This window comes from Podarcis gaigeae, assembly GCF_964106915.1.
Source record: "Podarcis gaigeae genome assembly, chromosome: 6".
Classification (NCBI taxonomy): domain Eukaryota; kingdom Metazoa; phylum Chordata; class Lepidosauria; order Squamata; family Lacertidae; genus Podarcis; species Podarcis gaigeae.
In genome coordinates, this window is record NC_139682.1 from 53,390,976 (window position 1) to 53,413,095 (window position 22,120).

The 22,120-nt window shown below is 46.3% G+C and overlaps 1 protein-coding gene across 3 annotated transcripts; it reads right to left on the reverse strand.

Moving 5' to 3' along the window:
* Positions 1 to 378: 378 nt before the first annotated feature.
* TAL1 (TAL bHLH transcription factor 1, erythroid differentiation factor) lies at positions 379 to 21,765 on the reverse strand. 3 transcript variants are annotated; one of them, XM_083742529.1, is made up of 5 exons: positions 21,336 to 21,765; positions 11,789 to 12,394; positions 9,969 to 10,060; positions 6,567 to 6,614; positions 379 to 1,694 (listed from the first exon to the last, which is right to left on the reverse strand). In XM_083742529.1, the coding sequence occupies exons 1-5, from the start codon at positions 21,347 to 21,349 to the stop codon at positions 1,276 to 1,278; spliced, it is 1,179 nt and encodes a 392-aa protein (XP_083598655.1). In that variant the 5' UTR covers positions 21,350 to 21,765; the 3' UTR covers positions 379 to 1,275. The 3 variants fall into 3 exon arrangements, with proteins under 3 accessions (XP_083598655.1, XP_083598654.1, XP_083598656.1); XM_083742528.1 differs by having other exon boundaries at positions 6,567 to 6,617; positions 21,336 to 21,763; XM_083742530.1 differs by lacking the exon at positions 6,567 to 6,614 and having other exon boundaries at positions 21,336 to 21,436.
* Positions 21,766 to 22,120: the final 355 nt, after the last annotated feature.

Consider the following 22,120-nt stretch of genomic DNA (forward strand, 5'->3'; position numbering starts at 1 on the left):
CATACCAATAACAAACTTAGTTGGTCTCTAAGGTGCTACTGGAAGGATTTTTTTTATTTTGTTTCATCTATGGCAGACTAACACAGCTAGCCACCTGTGATAGGGGGAATGCACTGATACGCTGTCTAGCCTCTCCACAAGCAAGTCAGGGTGAATACTCCACCTGGAGGCACCCTTAGCATGTCGGGAACACAGCACAGTTGGCCATTTGCCATTCCCAGCAAGAACCTGACTCTGATGACCAACAGCATCAACCACGAATATGGTTCATGCTTTTGTGCAACTCCCATTCATTTCCACAGATCTTGTGCAGGAGAAGCTCCTAGTGGCTCATGTGACCCCCTGACTTTTATGTAAGTAAATCCAAACAAGTCAAAGTGCATTACTGAAACGTGGTTTATACCAGTTTTGTATATAAATATATATTTACATACACACACAATTTCTCGTCACACTTGTTTCAGGAAAAATAAAACCAGGAAACCCCAAGATAAGAACTCCAAGGAAATGCTGTTGCTCACCCAGGTTAGAAGAAATCATCACTGTGATGAAATGTCAGAAGTTGGGAAACAAACCCTCGCTGATGTACCTTTTTAGTTCAACAGATACAGCAGGTTGGAATTAAAAAAATTTCCACCATCATAAATACAAGACCTCAAACAACCCAAAATTGAGCTAGATTTAATTTTTTTTTAAATTCAGAGAAACCCACAACACAAAGTCAGTTGTTCCTTCGCAAGGAATTATTTCCTTTCTTCCATAAGAAAGGCATAGCTCTTGAGTGAAGGCAGACAAGTTGCATACATTTTCTCAAAGCGAGCTGGAGAAAAACCACACTGCAGGGATGGTTTTTAAGGGCTTTCATGGCCACACAGACGCACAATGTTATGGAAGATGCTTGGAACAGATGACAGGGAACGAGGGGCAACACAATACTGAAACAGTGATAACTCTGCAGAAGGACAGAGTGTCAGGCCAATCCCTTTTAAACCTTGTATGAATACAAGATGAGATGGCTGCATCTTTCCACCTTTGAGTGTTAAACTCTTTCAAAAACACAGAGTTAACAAGAAAATCATCCCAGGCCATCAATGCTCTGTCAGTGAAGATGCACTTGATCCATCTGTGTTTTGTTATGCAGCTCTCTTGTTCAAGCCAACAGGAAAACTTGGGAAGTACCCATTTTCTTTTCAAGAGGAGGGGGGTGAAGGACATGCATAAATTCCAAATGCCATGTATTCAAGGGCCTGCCTGTGCCTCTTTGCAGGTTCATCATCACTGCGCACTGTTTTCAATGGGAAGAATGGAATGGTGGAGAGCTCTCGTGTGCTGCTTGGGGTCTAATGGTTCGTGTTCTTCTGTGAAACTGTCTGGGCTTCCTGCTCCGTCTAATGAGCTTCCACAGCTTGAGTTTGGAGACAACATGTCCTGAAGAAGGTCCTCTTGCACGAGGCCACTCTCTTTGCTGACTTTACCCCTTTGGTTTCCTTCTTCTTCCTGGTCATTGAGCAGCTTGGCCAAGAAATTGATGTATTTCATAGCCAGGCGTAAGATTTCGTTCTTGCTCAGCTTTTTGTCAGGCGGGTGAGTTGGGATGAGCTTGCGGAGCTCAGCAAACGCTCCATTGACATTCTGCTGCCTCCACCTCTCCCGGCTATTTGTGAATATTCGACGGACCACCTTTGTGTGAGGACCTAAAAAGTAAAATAAATGCAAGTTTAGCAGTGACAGAATTCATGGGGAAACAGTAACATGAACACATCGAAACAACTTATTAAAGTGTGGCTTTCAGGTAGGGATAGATAAATCTCTCATTTTTCCCATCTTAAATTCAGTTCACCATATTTCTGCATTAGTTTGCAATTTTTTGAATTAAAAAACCTCACAAAAATTACTCAGCATTTTACTGTACATTTCCCCTAAAATACATTTCTCTGTATGCAAATTTTGAAGGACAGCCATGTTTCAGTTTGTGTATTTTTTCAGAAGTGTGAATTAGATAAGGTTGCATAAAAACTGGATTTCTCCTTCATTCCTACAGTACAATCTGTAGATATCTTAGCAGAGCCAGCCAGGTACACTTTTCATCACTGGAACGGGAGACAGAAATTAAAGAGATGCCCAATTCTTTCTTGTCATAAGGTGTGACACAAACTATAATCAGTTCGTATTTCAACCCAATCTCTTCTGCAGCAGCATAACCTGAGGCCTCATCCCACAGTGCAACTTGGCTAGCTACTAATCAGAGAATCCTTAACAGAAAGGAATATACAAACAGCACTTCAGGGAGACACTATCTCTATCTATCTCTATCTCTATCTATCTCTATCTATCTCTATCTATCTATATCTATCTATATCTATCTATCATCTACCTATCTATCTATCATCTTTAGCATGTTGGTGGTGGTGGGTGACAAATTGACAATTTTCAACATTGGGTCAGTTACTGTCTCTTAGCCTAAGCTACCTCACAGGGTAGTTGTGAGGATATGCTGGGGAGGCGGGAAAGCATATATGCCACCTTGAGTTCTTTGAGGGAAAGATGGGATATACGGTAAATCAAACAAACAAGCAAATATTATGCAGACTATGAATTGTTTCATCTTACAAAAACTCATAACACCCAGTTGGATAGTCTGGTGTTCATGATATGACACATGCTATGTGTATTGGGGTCCTTAAGATCAACCAAATAGTGTTATAACTGAGGCCCAGTGTTGAGGATGGGGCTAAGAGAGAGAGAGAGAGAGAGAACTTCAGCTGCTTGGTACAGAATGCATCCCAAGTTGGCTTTGTTCCAGTGAAAAAAAGCTTCTGCTTGTGCAAGGCAGGGCCCCTAATTTTTGTCACACATACACAAAAGACCTCCATCTACTGCAACCCTCTGGTTCATATTCCATACTGATCAGGAGGGTCTCCTAGCCATCAGAAGCAACTTTTCAGGGGACACCGGGGTTGCAGTGGGTAGGAAAGATTAGTTGAGGTGCCCATTGAGACTGGTATGGCAGAAGTCAGCGTGGCGCACAGTAGGTGGAACCATGCCCAATAACAGGCAGAGCCAACTAATTCTAGTTTTGCCCCATCCTCCTCATTACTGAGTTCCATAATGGTGACACTGAGGACTCAGCTATACAGATCCAAATAAAACATTTTAAATGTGTTGTGAAGTGCAATATACAAATGTGACACTAGAGGGCGAAAGTGAGCTATGCCAAATTCAATGTATTTTTCAAAACGTTTTTTTAAAGCATTTTCGCAGCATTTTTTTAAAAAAAAAAATGTGTGTAGATTCCACCTGAGAGTAATGAGGAGGAAGCTGACAACCAACACTGCCCCTCTCTGGACTCACTATACAAAAGATGGCAGGCAGGTGGGAACTTTGACTTGGGCTGATGGGGCATTGCTCCATTCCTCCAAACAGACTAGCTTCTCCTGGAGATCAGTAAAAATCATCTTGGGCAAACAGAAATGATTTCCACTAGTGCAAAATCGCCATGGATACAGCCCAATAACTGTAATTCACAACCCATTTCCAGCAATTTGCACATACTCAATTTTAGCAGAATTCAATGCCCGCTGGCAGTCACTTCCCAAGGGAAAGGGGCCTAGGACCCAGCAGTTCCCCACAAGTTAGTCCACCCAACAATCGAAGCAGGAAATTGATCGTGTGGGATACGCCCACCTGATCCTAACAGATGATCCTGCTCAATGCTCCAGAGGAAGGCGAAAAAGCCCCGGTGTCTGCCAATGTGCCGCGGGGGGAATTTCCTTCCCGATGCCAACCCAGGTGACCAGGAAAACCCTGTGCATAAGAGCAAGAATCACCACATGTTACAGCAGAAGGCAGTAGCAAGTGTCATTCCCCTGTCTTTTCCATAAGCAACGTTTACCCTTATATTCTGCATGAATTATGCACTGTGCAGATGAAGGAGATTGCACATACTTGACTTACTAGGCATTGTGGAACGCCCTCCCTTCAGATGTCAAAGAGATAAACAACTACCTGACATTCAGAAGACATCTTAAGGCAACCCTGTTCAGGGAAGTTTTTAATGTGTGACATTTTAGTGTATTTTTTGTCTCTGTGGGAGCCACCCAGTGGCTGGGGAAACCCAGCCAGATGGGAGGGGTACAAATAATAAATTATTATTATTATTATTATTATTATTATTATTATTATTATTATTATTATTTACTTCAGCATGAATTTGGCATTTTTTAAATCAGCAGCACTGGTGGCAGTGGTGAAGGGTAACTGGACTGAGTGGGCAGTCAGGTATCAAGGGTCTCTTCAAGTCATGGGGCTGGAGATGTAATGAGGTCAACTGTTGCAATAGGGAAATCTGAATCGATAGGTATTAAGCGGAGGAAGCTGTTGCTCAAAGCTGGCTTTGGTTCTCAGTTTGCAAAGGGATAAGCACTAAGGCAAAAAAACTTATTGATGGATCCCCTGTCCTCTGATCCAGAAGCCAGGTGAATGGAATTGACAGAGACAGGGTCAACTCTAGGACTCAAGGAGCAAATTGCCCTCTGACGGGTCTTCTACATTTGTGGGCACTGCAGACTTACGTGGTGGCAATGACATCCCGCTAGGAGGCTCCATTTTAAATTTCACACAGTGCCCCTGACAGAACATTGTCATGGGCCACTAAAGGAATCACAAAATGGTGGTTGTCAGGCTATATTGGCAGCATTGTGGGAAATTTTAAAATGCCAAATTCAGGGCAGACGTCACTGTCAGTGACCTCTGATTCAGTACTAGGGCTTTGGCAGTGGCCTGGTGCTGACACCAAGCCTGGACTGAGGTGAATTAATGCTTAAGGAAAACAATTCTTCACATGCTCACAGACACTTTGCTTTTAGTCACACGAAGAGCCAATTCCCTCCTGACAATCCACACTTAATATACAATTATTTTGAAACCTGGCGTGGCTGTCTTCTCCCCCAGCAGCACCACCCTGTACATATGCCTGGGTGAGTCTGCAAGGACCAGCTTCCTAATGTATATGTTGCAAGGAAGAAATAGCCCAGTGCATCCATCTCTGCATACAAAATTACATAGTTTGTCTCTTTATTCAGAGTAGAGATGGGCAATTGCAGAGAAAAGCAGACATGTGTCAAGGATTTATTTAGGACTGGCATTCCAGGAGGTGCCTATTTGAGTAGGGCTGCCATATGTCCAGGAATTGGACTGCCAAAATGGCGTCTGGGTGGATTTTCACAGAATCGGCCAAATGTCGGGGGAACCCAGATGTATGGCAACTAGAGCAATTTTTTTAAAAAAAATGCTTTAAAAAACACTTATTTTGGGGAAGATGCTCCCCAAAGGTCAACAACTTTTCCGGATTTTAACTTTTGGGAATATGGCGACCCTGTATTTGAGATTCTTGTGCCCTTGTGCATATACAGATTATAAATCCCTCCTTGCAGGAGGTTCAACAGAAGGAGCTCCACCTGCCTAACAGTTTTCATGACAAGAAGAGTGGCAGTAAAACTGGAAACTGGCCCTGTTCCAGATCCATTTATGCATGGCTTAAAAATATTGAGGGCTTATCTTAAGAACATGTCATGACTGAGAAAACAAATATTACATCTACTTCCACTGAAGCGCTCAAACTGAGAGGATATTTTTCACAACCCATGAGCAAAACTTCTTTTTTTAAAAAAATAGAAATAAAAATCTAGCATTATCCAAATTGATCTGCCAATCTAAATTTTATATCCTGAGTTTTGATGGCTGAACTAAGCACTAAGCCCTAAAAACTCTTTGACTGTGGAGACATTTTTCTTAACTTACGGGGGCATTGGTGGCATTGAGCTTTTTTCATTGGATCATAAACTTGGTAGCTGTGAAAAAGTTGTGAGAAGGCAACTGTCTATCCCCCAAACCTTACACTTCAGATCAACCTACTGCAGCAACAGTAGAGAATCTCTGGCCCACAGACTTAACTAAGGCCAGCAAGGGTCCCAGTTTGGCCTGCAAAGCTATTCCCAACAAGCCACACCCAACTGTCAAAGTTGATCCATTGGGTTGCAGATAGATAGTGATCTGGCCCACTGAGCCAAAAAGATTCCCCACCTTCTTTAATATACCAGAAGCCTTATCCTGTGGACTTGATTTCATGCATTTATTTGGGGATGAAAGAGGGTCTCTGTTTGGGGAACTGCTCCAGGAACCCCAACCATCTTACCTGGCCTTGGAGAAAGTCATGTGTTGCAGGCACATCTGAAGTAATCTCAGTTCATAAATAAGATGGAATATGAACTCTCATCCCACAGATACAAATCCAACTTTTTAGTCCTGGTCCCATCAGTGTACCACATCCAATCTACCGCATCACAGAGATCACAAAGTTCTACCTTAGTTTCCCTGAACAAGTTGGCGTTTTGCCAGTTGATTGGTGCACATCTTTTAGACTAAAAATACGTCCCAAGTCTTGCCTTGGAGGACGAAAAGCAGGGGTATTTCACCAAAAGCCCAGCTCCCCTCCCCCAAGTTCTTCCCTATGGCCCCTGAGAATTTGGCGGCAGCAATGGAACAAAAAATAATGATGATGTCCTCACCAGCATTGGGACTCTGCTGTCGCATGGAGGAGTACCCGCCATAGGTTTCTGCTGTAGAGGGGTGAAAAGAAGGAGGGTACAGGGAAAATTGTGTTCAGTCGTGGAAAATTGTCCTGAGATTGATATCTAGGGTCATGGTTTCAAATCCCACCCAACCTCAGTGGTGTGTGTGTGTGTGTGTGTGTGTGTGTGTACTGGAGAGAGTGGATGTGAATGTAGGGCAGCCTCTTGATCACCCCACACACTTTTTAGGTCACTGGCACGAGGCCCTTGGAGAGATCCCCAGAGGTCAAAGCAGCCCACAGGCCACCCTTGACATAATGCAAAACTGCATTTAGAATGGATTAAATCAAATATATTAGGATCATTGTTGGTTTGGGCTTCTGTAGACTTAGGGCTCATTGGGGTTTATCGTTCTCTGCTTTGTTTTCTTTGCTTGTTCAGGTGACAGAACCACAGAAATACCACACAGAGTTAATCCATCACAAAATTAATCCCAGTTTTTGAAAACGCCTGCAAAATAATTTAATAGCCCTGGTGTGTGGATTCATTGTACTGCTTTTCCAGCAGCCTCCCAGCCCAGGGTTGTGGCTTAGTGGCAGAGCATCTGCTTTGTGTGCAGAAGGTCTCAGGTTCAATCCCCAGGAAGAGCTGGAGGAGACCCCTATCTGAAACCCTGGAGAGATGCTGCCAGTCCATGTACTTGTCAATACTAAGTTAAATGCATGTTTGCTTCAATGAGGGCTGCTCTGGAACCAGTGTGGCAGCAGTTCCATGTAAATTGTTGGTTTGGTCTAAATGAACAGATTGGCAGAAGCTAAGCCCCTCACTGCCACAGGATAACTCTCATTTAAAAGACAGAGGATCCTTGCAAAGCTACTGAAGATGGTGGTGCATTGTCATGTCAAATAGCTTGTTCCTGTGTCTTTTCAATGAGGCATTCAAATTATATCCAGTCCTTCTATAAATTGTGGAAATATCAATAGTTGAACAACTGAGCTAGCAACAGACAAAGTCAAATGTTTGATGAAATATAAAAATGGGCTCATTAATAGAGCCAGGATGACTGTTAATGTGAATATTGAGGATTACTAAGCATATGTAAAGCAGCATAGCTAGCAAGGAAGCAACCACTTTGCCAATATGGATGGAGGAAATGTCAAACCTGATATTTAAAATATAATATTAAAAGGGTGGGAGATATATTTCAATCTTTTCAGGTAATTTTTTTTAGTTTTGTTTGATCCCTAATTTAAACATAAATGATTGAAAAAGCGGCAAGATCATGACCACTGGATATTTCTATTGCTTTGAAATACATTACAAATCCTCACCATGTTCTGTAAGTGGCGACCTCTCACTGGGAAGGAGTTCTGACCTCCAAATGGCATTTTGCCAGTTAATTACCCTGGGATTATCAGGCTGCCGTGGTCACAATAACCCAATTTCTCCATAGCAGTTCTTGAGCAAATGAGGTGTGGGTGACAGCATGTGTCCCATTCATGGAATTAGTTCCAGGGGTTTTTAACAAAGTTTCTACTTCATGTCATTATCCCACATCAATAAAACCTGTTCTGCATCCTCACTTTGGCTTCTTTGATTCTCGACCTGCATAAGTTGTGCCCCACTAAGGCAAACCCTCTTTGTCATATTGCTGCCTACCTAAGGCTACGAAAGGGCTGTCGAGAATCTGAACATGACTGATTGGGCTGTGTTCAGCTTGGTGGTTACAAGAATACATGCCCAGTTTATACACAGTCCAGACAGGCTAGTAGTACTTCTGGGGCTTAAGTTCATGTCCTCAGTATATATAAGCCAAGAAGGAACATCTCACCAGTCAAGTATACACTGATGCTTCACATGGTTCAGGTGTAAAGAAGCATATGCCTTCTCTGATAGTGGAGGTAGAGCATAGGCATCAGTAGTAGCCACTGATAAGCCCTCTCCTCCATGAATTTGTCTAATCCTGTTTTGAAGCCATCCATGTTGGTGCCCATCGATGCCTCTTGTGGAAGCAAATGCCATAGTTCAATGAGGCTCTATCAAGTACATTGTTTTGTCTGCCCTGAACCTTCCAACATTCAGTTTCAGGGGATGAAGAGAGAGGGAGTGTGACTTCTCTCTCTCCACTTTCTCCACACCTTAAATACCTCTATCCTGCCACCTGTCTTACTCATCTCTTTTTGTTTTTTTAAACAAAGAAAGGCTCAAGTGTTGTAACCTTTCCTCTTGTCCTGTGGTCGTTTTGGCTGTCCTTTAGTTATTCTTTTTCCAGCTGCATAATATCCATTTTGAGGTAAGGTGGCCAGAACTGGACACAATAGGTTCCTATAACAGCATCATGATATTGGCAGCTTTATTTTCAATCCCATGGAATTTGCATTTTTCACAGCTACAATATTGTGTATTGCTTCAAAATGTGGTCAGCCAGTCCTGCTGCTTTAGAGGACCCTCCTTCTTGTTCTGCTGATTGAGGCCCTGGGCTTCTGCACCCAAGTCCAGCCCTGAAAGCTCCAGAACATCTGACACATGACCCAGCTGAAGGTCCAAAGGCCTCACCCCCTCAAACCCCATCCAACGCTCCTTTGATTTCCAAAAACTGGTTTTGCTTAGTGCATATTGCCTAAATACATGAATAACTACAGGACATGGGCAATATAAGAGGCAAATATTGTCTTCTCCCTCCTAGGGTGGTCATCAACTAAGCTTTACTCAGAGTAGAAGAACCACAGAACTTAATGGACCTAACTTAGTCATGCCTATTCATTTCAATGGATCTGCTCTGAGTAAAACTTTAATGAATACCTCCCAATTGGTTTCATCCCAACATTTTCCCATTATTGCTATTGTCACCATCATCATCACCACTATGAAGCCAACACGGTGCCTTCCAGGTGCTGTAGGACTATAGCTCCCATCATCTCCGGCCATTAGTCATGCTGGCTGGGGCTGATGGGAGTTGGAGTCCGACAACTATGTTAATTACCTCTGATTTATGTACTTAGGCATCATATATTCACCAAATGCAGATCCTTAAGTCGCCAAAATGACACACCATCCACACACAAGAGGGAAGTGATAGCAGGCTTGGGGGAACCTCAATGTTTGCTAGGTACAAAAATCATTTGGAGGGGGGAGGAAAACCTGAAAGCAGGACAACAGCCCAAGCAGAACTCAGCATGCTGAATGGCTATGGAATGCTGTGGAGTAAAGGAAGCATGACAGGAGGTGTGGCTGGCTGGAACACTGAGCAGAAGAACTGCTACTACAACGTTTTGTTGCAAGTTCCACCTGTAGATCATAATCTGTCCGTCCCCCGTCCCCCCGCCAGCACAAAAATAACAGGAAATTAACTAGCAGATCACAGTTGTTGAGACTCTCAAATTTAAAAAGCTTCCTCACCATCAGAAAGCTCCACTTCATAGGGGGACGGTCTTCTTTTCACTCTGTTGTTGCTGTACATTGAGAAGTTATCTGGCTCTCCAAAGAAACCACTGCAAAGCAAGAGGCAGAATATAGGAGAAAATGAGGAGAGAAAGTACAGTACTGCAAGGCAGATCTCTGCTGAAGACACTGGGCAGTCTTTGAATGTACTTCCCTTCAGCTGAGCATATGCAGAGAGAGTGTGAGTGTGGGAAGGGGCATTGTGTGATGAGCATTCATAACATCGCACATATATTTTTTTTATAATAATATTTATTAAGTTTTTGTTTACACAATAAAAAACATACATAATAACATAGTATTTTCCAATATCCACATTTCATTCTCATCTTTGGACTTCCTCACATCTCTTGTTCCTGCATCCTAAACTCATAAATTTTACTAGCAAATTATTAACTTGTTTCAATTCATATAATATATTTTCCCAATATTAAATCTCAGATTTTAGAATTTAAATCACTCTTTAGTCATATGTGCATATATGCACATATTACAGATGCTCATCACACACACCGAGAAACCTTGAGCTGCAATTCTAAGCACATTTATTTGGATGTAAGTTCCCCTGAAACCCATTCACCTTCTAAATAACATGCTTTTAGGATTCAGATGTATTACACACGGGCCTGAAGCACTTTCAGAGTGCTTCTAATGGAAGAATTAAGGTATACTTTGCAGCACCTTTTTTTAAGCCCAAGGGATGCTTACCAGGGTTAAAGGATTTGTGTAACAAGGGGAAGAAATCATTGTGGAAGCATCTACTAACCTCAAACAAGCCTTGGCCCTGGCATGACAGAGCTTTTTAATATACACATGAATTGCAATTAAACTGCATTGCATTTCTGCAGGCAGTGAAAAGGAACCTCAACAATTTCCTAACTAATGGAGGCAACACATTGATTAAACACTCAGAATAATCCCTGGGAGGAAATGTTTTCTCTCTGTTTTTGATCTATTCCACTGTAGACAATTTCTCGGCGAGGGAGGGTGGCAGAGGGATCCAGAGCGCTAGCATTACCTTTGTAACTTTAAGGCTATCAACGTCTGCTAGTTAGTAATGCTAGTTAGTTCAATGGCATTTCACGGCACAGTCTGTTTTACAGTTCTAGCCCGTACACTTAACAAATGGCATTTAAAAAAAAAAAGACCTGGCAGTCAACGGGTTCTTTCATCATTATTGTTTTTAAAATGATGCATAATTGTGGTTTAGAAAATGACGTATACAGAGGGGCCACTGAATTTGATTGTCAATAGAGAACAGGCGACCAACCCTAGAGAATCTGTTTCCTTCTGGCTCCTATAGACGAAGGTGGCGGCTATTAATTTCGTAGCAAGTAAGGCAAAAAATCAATTCTCTCTATGGCAAGCGGACAAAAGGGAAAGGCAGACACAGCTCAGGTTTGGCACTCAGAGGGCATAAGAAGGCGAGAGGACAAAAAAAAAGAGCGGGGAAAGAAACAGATGTTGGTTTGTAAAAGAAAAATGAAGGAGAGAGAGGAAGCGTGGGGACATGGCAAAGCCCCCAAACCAAAGCATGAGACTCTTAAACTCAAGGTCGTGGGTTCGAAGCCTACGCTGGGCAAAATATTCCTCCACTGCAGGGCCCTCGTGCTCCCTTCCAATTCCACAATTCTGTGATTCTGTGAAACCGGAGGACATCCTCGACAATGGTGGCATATGACAAAGGCGACCCTAAGCACACCAAGCCGAGAACGGATGGCCCAGGCAGAAAAGTCCCTTCCTCCCCCCTCTCTCCCTCCCCCGACGCTGCGGCGGACCTGCTGGCGGTGCTGAGCGGGGGGCCGAGGCCGTAGAGCATGGCTCGCGCAGGTGGCTGGAGCGGGAGCGCAGGGGCTGCCGTGGGGCTGAGCTGCACCATGCGGGCGTCGCTGCTGGCGTTGCTGCTGCTGCTGCTGAGGCTGGCGCCGGCGGGGGGCGTGCCCGTGCCTGTGCCCGCGGCGGTGGCGAGGGCGAGGGCAAGGGCGCTGGCCGGCTCGGCGCGCTGCGCTCGGCTGTTGCTGCTGCTGGTGGTGGTGGTGCTGCTGCCTCCGTCTCGCTCGCGCTGGCTCTGCCTAGTGCCGCTCGGCGCGTCCGCGGCTTTTATAGGGCGCCCGGCGCGCACCAGCTCGATCACGGGCACCGGCGCGGCGGGGGGCGCCGGGCCGGGGGAGGGGGGCGGCCGGCCTGTCTCCTTGGCAACCCCATTGAGCAGCGCCGGCTCCCCCGGGAGGGCCATCCCCCCGCGCCGCCGATCGCCAACACCGCCGACGCTGTGGCTGCCCGAGCCCAAGCCCAAGTCCGGCTCGCCAACGCCCTCCGCTGCGGCTCCGGCTCCGTGCGCGGCATCCCGCGGCGGGTCACTGGGGGGCCTCTCCATCAGCATCCTGGGGAGAAAGAGGGAGAGGAGAGCCGTGAGGGAGGGAGGGGCGCGCGGGGAGGGGGCCGGGGAGGGGGAAGGGGAGGGAAAGGAGGAGAAAGGGAAAGTGGAGGAAGAGGAAGGAAGGAAGGAAGGAAGGAAGGAAGGAAGGAAGGAAGGAAGGAAGGAAGGAAGGAAGGAAGGAAGGAAGGAAGATGAAACGGGGAGGGAGACGAGGGAGGAAAATTGCGCGCAGGGTGAAGAAAGGAGAAGGGCGAACGAGACGAGCTTCCAACCCCCCAAAAGGGCTGGAAGACTGGGAGGAGGAAGGATCAGGAAAGAAAGCGACGCTTTCCCCGCCCGCGACGTCGCCCGCTTGTCATTGGCAGCGCAGCGGGCGCCCAGAGGGGTTGGGCACCGGCGCAGGGCCGCTCAGCAGCCGCGGAGGACAGTTGCGCGGCTGGCATGGCGCGCCGTGTAGAGCGCGCGGCCCTTGTGTGCCTCGGTGGCCGGGCAAGCTCGGGCGGGGACACCCACGCGAATCTAAGACGGGGGAAGAGGGCAGAGCAAAGGGGGTCCCTTCCCCAACCTCCGGCTCTGAGACTTCCCTGCGCCCCAGGAAAGCGAAAGGATTTTTTCTTCAACCTGCCCTCCATCCTCTTGCGGAAAACTCTTTGCCTGCCCTGCCCATATCTCGTTTTTGCTTTTTAATTCCACACACGCACCCTTCGGACTTCGTGGCAATCGGGCGCGTTTCCTAAGAGAGTGAGGGTGGCCTCGGGGAAGTCATTCTAACAGATATGAGGTGGGTGGGGAGAGCGGCCGGAGGATCAGATATCTACCATTTGGTGGAAGAGGAGGACGGTGGCAGAGTGACAGTGTCAACCAAAAGAGGAGGAGTTGTTCAGTGGGGAGAAGGAGACGGAGACGAAGGGAAGCCAGCAAAGCATCTTTGTTGCTGAAATAAAAAGAAAATCGCCACCATTCGCTGAAGCAGCCTGTGCGGAAGAGAAACTTTTTCATTCCACATTAATGCCAGGGATAAGGGGGGAGGGTGTAATAAGAAATCATATCACAATGGAAGAGTGAAAAGGAAGGAAGGAAGGAAGGAAGGAAGGAAGGAAGGAAGGAAGGAAGGAAGGAAGGAATTCACCTGTCTGTAATAACCTCTAAAAAAAAGCACTGTACTGGATTCCCATCTCATTTTTTATTTATTCTACCGATCCAAAATTAAAATGAAATGAAAACTCGGGTGTTTCTTGAGTGAATCGCAGTGCTGACGTATACTGTTATGGTGTATTTGCGGATAAAAATGTAAAGGACACCTGACAGTTAAGTCCAGTCGCGAACGACTCCGGGGTTGATATCAGCTTTTAAATTAACTTTGCATAGCCATATCGATGCCTTCAACTAATAATACTTTGGGGGGCTAATAGGACTCTCGTCCTGAGTGTTCCGTCTAGCCAACGCTTGCCTTGCCTTCCTCGCTGCAACAAAGCGCGAAATAAAGGCACTTTCCAAAAGTCGGCTGCTCCCAGGCTCTGAAAACCGGATTTGTTAACCTCCAAGAGCTCCACGAAATAGATGAATTATCCCGAACCTGGGCGGGCGCACACGCACACACAGCCAGTTAAATTCAAATATTTGGGCTTCACGACACATTTTAACTCGAATTCTCCCGATTACGTCAATAGGCCTTTCTCCAAGTAAATGTTTCTCCAAGTAAATAGTATTGTGATCAACGGAACCAAACGTGTCTCAGTTCCAACTCTTCTGGCCGCAGCCAACACAGTTTTGTTATAACGAACGGAGACCCTCCCCCTCGATCGCTTTGCAGCCGTCAGATTTCTGGGGATCGCGATGAACTCTAAGGCTATTTGGTGGCACAGACTGCTGCGGGGGTGGGGAATGGCTTCCGGTTTGATCCAGAAACGCCAAACAACAGGAAGCTGTCTGTGAGCCCAACTATCTCCATAATACTTGCAGAGGGAGTAGCCGTGCTGATATCTTGACACCTCTCCCCGCCCCCCAAAAGGAGTACTGTTGCACCTCAAAGACTAAAATTTATTATGGCATAAGCTTCATCTTAAATACTTGGGGGGGGGGTTGGGGGGGGTTTAAGACCAGGTAGCCCTTTCAGATGGCAATCCGATATGCACTTAATTGGAAGCAAGTCCCACGAGAATGAGGGATGCTGTCTTCCGAATATACATCCCTAGAACCTTCGTCCACCCCCCCTTACACACACACACACACACAACACATCGCAGGGGTGATTTTCCCGGAGTCCCTGTGAGTCCAAGGAGATTGGTTCCTGAGGACCGAGTGAAATATATTCAGGATTTCATCCTCAGACCGGCGGTCCTGGTGAGTTAGTAAATGGGTTGGTTTCGTTTAAGCAAGCAGTAGATCAGGGCTCCCGTTTAAAGCAAGACCAAAACAAAGCACGAAGAAATAGAGGCGTTTGAAACGCAATTTATATTGGGACTGATTGGCGAAGGGGGCCTAGAGAAATCCATATTTTATGGTGTTTCGTTTAAATCGCTTAAATGCAGCGGAATTATTCCCGTCCGGCTTTCTCCGCTGAGCTGCGGGCTGTTAATTTCACGCCTCGAGCATAAATCCGGTCAGCGCCTCGCTCGGCTGCATAGAAAAACCGAGGCTTAAATTGGTTGCTGGCGAACTGAAACCACAACAGCCCCCGGGGATGGGCCGAGGAGTTGTCTCTGCCCACCCAGCGGGGCTCTCCTCCGAACACTGGCGCGTCGGAAGGCAAGCAAGGCCAGCGTCTGCCGCGGGAAGCGAAACGCGGAGAGCCCAAAACCAGTAAGGGAGGGTGGCCTAACCCAACTGCTACGCTTGTTGGACCTCGAAGGTCAAAACACCACACTGAGTTTCTCGAGTACATAAAGAAGGATTCCCAACGCCTTGGCTACTAGTGCATAGGGTCTTAATTAAATAATAATAATAATAATAATAATAATAATAATAATAATAATAATAATAATAATAATAATAAATAATAATACCCCGCCCAGGATAGCATGGAGAACGTGTAGAATATCTAGCATTCAGACCTGCCCGACTGTCCCCAGACTTACGCTGCAGCCCATAAGACCCATGGACTCGATAGTATTTTATCATTTATCTCGACGATTGGTATGGCGCTTGATTGCGGTTGTCTCTTTGTGCAGGAGACCTAATCTATCATAAAAAGACGAACGCGAGTTAAAACTATAAAATAATAATTCAGCCTGCAGGAAAAACGACGACAATCTTCAGTAAGTTCAGGGGTGAAAGGACTTGTCTGGCCTCAACTGGGAGCTGCACAAAATTAGGCCCCGCAACGTCGAAGGCAGGAGGACTCTTTGTGGTTACAAGTTGAGCATCATCCCAGCCACCGGCGACGCCCCCCCCCCCCTCAACAGTGACTTCCCTGAAGACCTCAGTAGTCCAGCAGGGATATAATGGATCTGGTGATCCCTGATACCTCTGGGCCGACCCAAATTGGGAATTAATACAAAGACCCTGAAGCTGACCCAGCAGCGAATACGACAAGTGGCTTATATATGCGATTGCCGCTTTGCTGCTCGGAATTAATCAGTTCGTATGCTGTGGCAGCAAAGCATCATTTAAACCAAGGGATCTGAAGCCCATTTCAAGGCTTTGTAGGCAGACGGACCTGCCCAAGCCCGGCCCAACCCTACCAGTGAAGGACCACGCCACCAACAATGTCCTAAACGCCCTCGAAACCAGCAGGATTTCCTTGTTGTCAAAATCTCCCTTTGGGACCGGGACTTTCCTCTCCATTCCTTCGGCCTCTGCCGGGATGGGTTGGAAGAGGGAGATCTTTGGATAGCAGCTTTGGAGAGAGTAGGGGGCTGGAGGGGGCGTCGTAGAGAAGGAGGAAAACGCCATCAAAATAGCACGACTCTATCTTTGACCAGTCACGACCCCTTCCCTGCTTTCAACTGCCTCGGCAGCAGCACCCACCCAATCCGGCCGCCTCCTTCCTCCTTTTAATTGGACTTTCTGATACTGTACGAGGAGGTAGAATTCGCCTCTGCCAGATGTTAAGCAGCGGCAGCCCCTCGCCTCTTGCCTCTTGCCTCCACAAAGCCCCTCTCAGTGTCAAGGCCGCCTCTCCTCCTCCTACCTCGAGGGGGCTTTCGTTTAGGGAGGGGCTGGCCCAGGATGCCGCTTCCTGCCACGGCTTAAGCAGAGGAAGAAGCATCTCGGATCAGGAGGGATCCGTCCCGGATATGGGGCCGAGGAAGTGGGGTGCGAGGAGAGATATTTAGATCTGGACAGGGTAGGGGGTGTATTTAACTAGAAAGCCAGAGGAAAATGAGTGTCTGTGCAAATGGGCCATAACATAATATTTCACATCAATGCTCACATCCCAAACGCATTCTCGGTCTGAAATAAGTACAGTACAATTGATTTTGATGGGGTTAGTTTCGAAGGAAATGTTAAGGTTCGCAGCCTGGTTTCGATTTCCGGTTCATACAATTATCATATGTATGTGAGAAGTGCCTTTCCTACCAGTAACCACAGGAGTCCAGCAGAAAAGGGGGGGAAAGGAAGCTTCACTCCCATCACTCCATTCCCCACGCCACTCACAATCTTGTCTCAAAGAAGTCAATCTCACCAATGAGAGAGAAGTCATCTACCACTGGTACGTTTGGCCTGGTAAAGGAGACTGAGAGGAGATATGATAGCCATCTTCAAATATCTAAAGGGCTGTCACACTGAGGATGGAAAAAGTTGTTTTCTCCTGCTCCGAAGGCTAGGGCCCGAACCAATGGCTTCTAGCTACAAGATTCCGACTAAACATCAGAAATAACCTTCTGACAGTAAGAGCTGTTAGACAGTGGAACAGACTCCTACGAGAGGTGGTGGACTCTCCTTCCTCGGAGGTTTTTAAGCAGAGATTGGATGGCTATCTGTCATGTATGATCTAGTTGAGATTCCTGGATTTAAGGAGGCTAGACTAGTTGACCTTCAGTGTCCCTTCCAACTCTACAATTCTATGATTCTATGACAATTTAATTTCGCTTTATGAACCCCTAAATATTTGCCCAACCACATTTTGGGATGTGAAAAGTCTGAAGGAATGGGATAGTCTTCTATCTCTTACCACCTCCTCCTTCTAATTGTGTATGCTTTTGCAGGCAAAAAAACCCCTACCCACAATTTTCTTCTTATTATTATTTGCAGCTTCAGGCCTGGTGAAGATTCCTGTGCGACTCAGAAGCTTGTTTTTGTACCCTGCCTTTTGTATTCGCTCTTGGGCGCAAAGGAAACGATCGTTTTCTTTCCTTCGACGCTTCCTTCCCATTGTATTGTTGTGGGGGAGAGGTGTCGGGCTCTTCCTCTTACTTAGAAGGAAGCCGCGATCCCTGCGGTAGTTGTTCGCTCTGCTCCTGACACAAGCCCTGGATCTCCAGTAGCCTTGAGTCTGTCCAACAACGGAACTGCGGGAGAAGCGAGCGGCCAGCAAATTGCAGATAAGTGGCGAAAAAAGTCCGGCGCACGTCTTAGCAGGGTCTGGAGGAGTGAGCTGCGTTTGGGGTTTTGTTGTACGCACGCTGTATCCAGAAAGAAATGTATGAAACGCGAAAATGTGTGTGTTTGGGGGATAGAGAGAGAAGCATTCGAGAGAAGTGGATTACACGCACACACCATACTGAATTCACCGTCAGCATATGCACTGCTACAAAATCGAGGGATGGCCAGGAGGCGCAAGTTTGTGGAGGAAGATGACGTCTGTTAAAGGTTATCTGCGGAGCTTCCATTTCGGAGGCAGTCTACCCCTGGTAACCGGATGCCAGAACAAAAGGCAAGAGAGCGGTACTCTCCTCTTGCCTTTTATTCTAACAATAAATTACCAGTGCCAAATTTAATTATTTAAAATTTACAGGCACGGGCTGCTTTTAAAAGACAAAATAAAAGTTACAAAAAGATGATTAAGACATAATAAGGATGGCAGAGGACACCATTTAAAGCTTAAATTGAATTAAACGAGAGTTGTAAACTAGAGTATCATCCAGCTGCATTAACTATTTATTTATTATTGGACTTATTAGTCTTTTTTACAGACTGTAAACTCAAAACAACTTACAATGTAATCGCAAAACTAAAACCAATATAAAGATTCAAAACAACAACAACACCGATATACATTAAAAGCATTCTAACACAACTGACCTACTAAAAAGGGCCGCAATAGCTAAAAAGTCTCCAGGCTAAAGGTCAGGGGGCGGGGACACGTTCGTGATTGGCTCCTAAAAGCAGCCAGTGATCGCATCAGGCGCAATTCCCTGGAGAGAGCTTTCTATAAACTGGGAGCCATCACTGAAAAGTCCCTTCTTGTGTTGTCACCCTGCAGACCTAATTCAGAGGGGGCACATGGAGAAAGAGCTCCTGTGATGATCACAGGGCTGGGGTTGGTTCACCTGGGGAGAGGCGGTCTCTGAGGTACTGGGGTCCGGAGTAGCACAAAGCGTTACAGGTCGAAACCAGCACTTTGAATTGAGCTCGGAAACTATTTGTCAGCCAGCGCAGTCGTGTCAGAATTAGCTTTATACGCTCAGATCATCTTGCGCCCGTCAGCAATGCGGCCGCGGAATTTCGCACCGGTGTGATTTCTGAACTGTCTTCAAGGCAGCTCCACGTATATAATGCATTGCAGTAATCTAGCCTAAATACGCATACTTCTGAGATATTCTGCGGCATCTGTCTGGCCACAGTTGCAGAGAGGCTGCTGAGCCGATGGGCTTGGAAAGGTCATTCTGTTCTGAAGCATAGCTTGGCAGCCTTGAGGGGCCGTGGACGTCCTCTCCTACAAAGTTATCACGCATTTCAAGCGTGATGTGGGTTTCACCATCAGGACATCGCGCAGCCTGCTTGTGTGTTTACATGATCTGTCTGTCAATAAATCAAGGGCGGAAGCGCGAGTGGAAACGTCTACAGGGAGGAAGCCTCAGTACAGGCTTTTACACGATCTGGATTTTTTTTTTTTTTTTTGCGTGTAAGCCAATACACGCAGAGGGAAGGAGGAGGAGCTGCTTGGTAAGGCCCCGCCCCCCGATTTGGACCTAGGCGACCTTTCTACATTCCCACACAAACGTCTATCTATCTATCTATCTATCTATCTATCTATCTATCCATCTATTTATCTATCTATCATCTAAATGCAATGTATTCTTTTGCTTTCAGTTCCTAAGCGCGCAGATGCCATAATTGTGGTGTACATATTTTGATCGCTTTTCTGCCCTGCTGTATAACACACAATGCTCCTTGTATTAGTACGCAGGTGATAGTCTATTTTATTTATTCTTTGCACCACGAGGAATTAGAATACTGTATGCACCAGCATGCTGGCTGCAGGAAACCGAACGAAAAAAGGAAAAGAAAGGAAACATTTGAGCAGGCTAGCGCCTCGCCTTGGCTTTTGGGGCTATATTATTCAGAAATACCGTTTTAAGTGAAAATTCGTGTGGGGGAGGGGGGAAGTTTTTAAATTTTATTTTAAGGAACCCGTTTTACAGGAAATGTTCAGAATCGGAATTCCTAAAAGATGAAGAAGGGAGCAGGGTGCGACAAATTACAGTTCGAAATGTGTTGCATTTTCAGCCTTCCGCTGTTTTTATGCACGCGTGCATTAGCTGAATACTGTAACACGGTAGATCTTGACAGCATCTGAATTGGGATAAACGAAATTCCCACCCTCTGAAATATTGCCCATCTGCAAATAGGTTCTGTTTTAAGTTAATAAATAATAATCATAAAATAATAATAATTGCACTGCTCCAAATGAGCTTTCTTAAAGAATCCACCTTGTCTGTTCCCAAATCTTTAGCTTTCTCGCGAAAAACATGGGACGACAACGCACAGAGGGCCGCCCAAGCCTGTTAGGCTGCCACGCACTTCGGTATCCGCTTAAGAGAGATTCTGCGCCTTCTCAGACAGGCCGTCTTTCCTGGACGCTTCCCATCCCTCTCCCTCGCACCTCTCCGCGCAAAAAACGCATTTCATTTCCATCCCTGCAAATCCAAGTATCTCAGGGGAAAAGAGAGGCGACGAGAAGCGGGAATCGAGTCTGAATCCTGGGATCTGAGCGCCTGAATCCGCCGGCTAACTCGGTTTGCCGCCTGCGGACTGGCTTGGCTTCTTTTGTTTTACCGATCCGCAGCCACCACCGTAGACATTTTCCCGGCCTTAAAATACCGGGCCAAGCCAAGCCTGAGCTTCTTAATGCTGGCTATCTACAGTAACAGGGATAACGTCCAGCTGCAGTCTTCTGTACACGCGTGCCGGGGAGCAGACGTGCAGAGAATGCGGGACCGGATTCGCACGGAGCCAGCCCGCCTCCCGCTTCCACTTTATTCCGCATTTGCTTCTGGACTCACAGCAGGCCGTTTGCTGGGTGGGAACGGGCTCCAGCACAAAGAAAAATAGAGAATTTTTAAAATAACAACAACTCCCAGATAGCAAAAGCAGCCGAAGATCAACTGCCCTGACGGATAGCTGCCTCGTTTCGTTAGCTAACCTGAGAACATCCAGGGGTTTTGCAGTGGAAAGGCGAGGCAGCGAGCGGGCAAAGAAATAAAGTGAAAATACACATCCATATAATTTTATATTTCTTTCATCCTGCTTTCCTCCCTTCCTCAGTGTGTATATGGGCGTGTGTGTGTGTGCATATATGTGTATATGCACACGTGCGCACGAGAGCGACCTCAGAGTCTGGGAATGGCGCGGGGATTTATATATATATGTATGTATTTCTATTACTTCTCTGGCCGCCTCCCATCCCTCTTCTCTGTTTGAGTCAAGGCTTCCTAATCCAGGCCCATTGGCAGGCCGGCTGCGGAGCGAAGATACCCAAAAAACACGCACGCACGCACAAAATAACCCGCGAGAAAACAATATCGAGCGCGTCTCGATCGTCTCTCTCTTTTACTCACCATTTGCTTTTCATTGGTGAAAATGGCTGGAGCCATTTTGTGGCCTATTCATGGCGGATGGATGCAATTTTTCCCCCTCTCCCCCTTTTCCTTTCTCCCCGCCTCCCTCTACCGTAAAAAAGAAAAAGAAAAAAGATAAAGCCAAAAAAAAAAAAAAGGAGAAAAGAGAAAGAGAGTGTTGGGTGGCTTCGCAGCGCCGGGATCTCATTCCCACATCACGTCCAGTTTCCTATTTAGTATGGAGAGCGGAACACCGGAGCAATGTGGCCAAGAGAGATAAGGCACTCGCAGTGGCCCGCCTGCCCTGATAAGCCCCTAAACCCATTATTTATGAAATGATTCATTATTATTTGGCAATTTTATCGAAGGAAAGCGGAAAATTATTGCAGGGATATGCAGAGAGAGGGACTTTGGAATGCATGCCGGATTGCTTTTTTAGACGGGTGTGTGCGTGCTCGCGCGCAGGGGCGCGCGTTCAGATGCGCTTTAAAAAGAGACAGAGGGGAAAAAAACGTGGGAGGGAAGAGGAGGAATAAAATATTCGCCAGGACTGCCCACATTTGAATAACGATCTTTTCTTTCAGCTTTCTTGGTGGTTACGATTCTCCTCCACCGGCTTCCTCTGCGTGCCCCCCTTCACCCGCCCACCCGCCTCCACCGCACACCCGGTATTAAATATGGAACACCTACTCGGCTCTTAATTTAATTTAATGAGCCAAAATAAAATGGATCGAGATATTGAAAAGGGGGAGAAGTGTGCGAGCGTGTAACTAAATGGCAGAGAG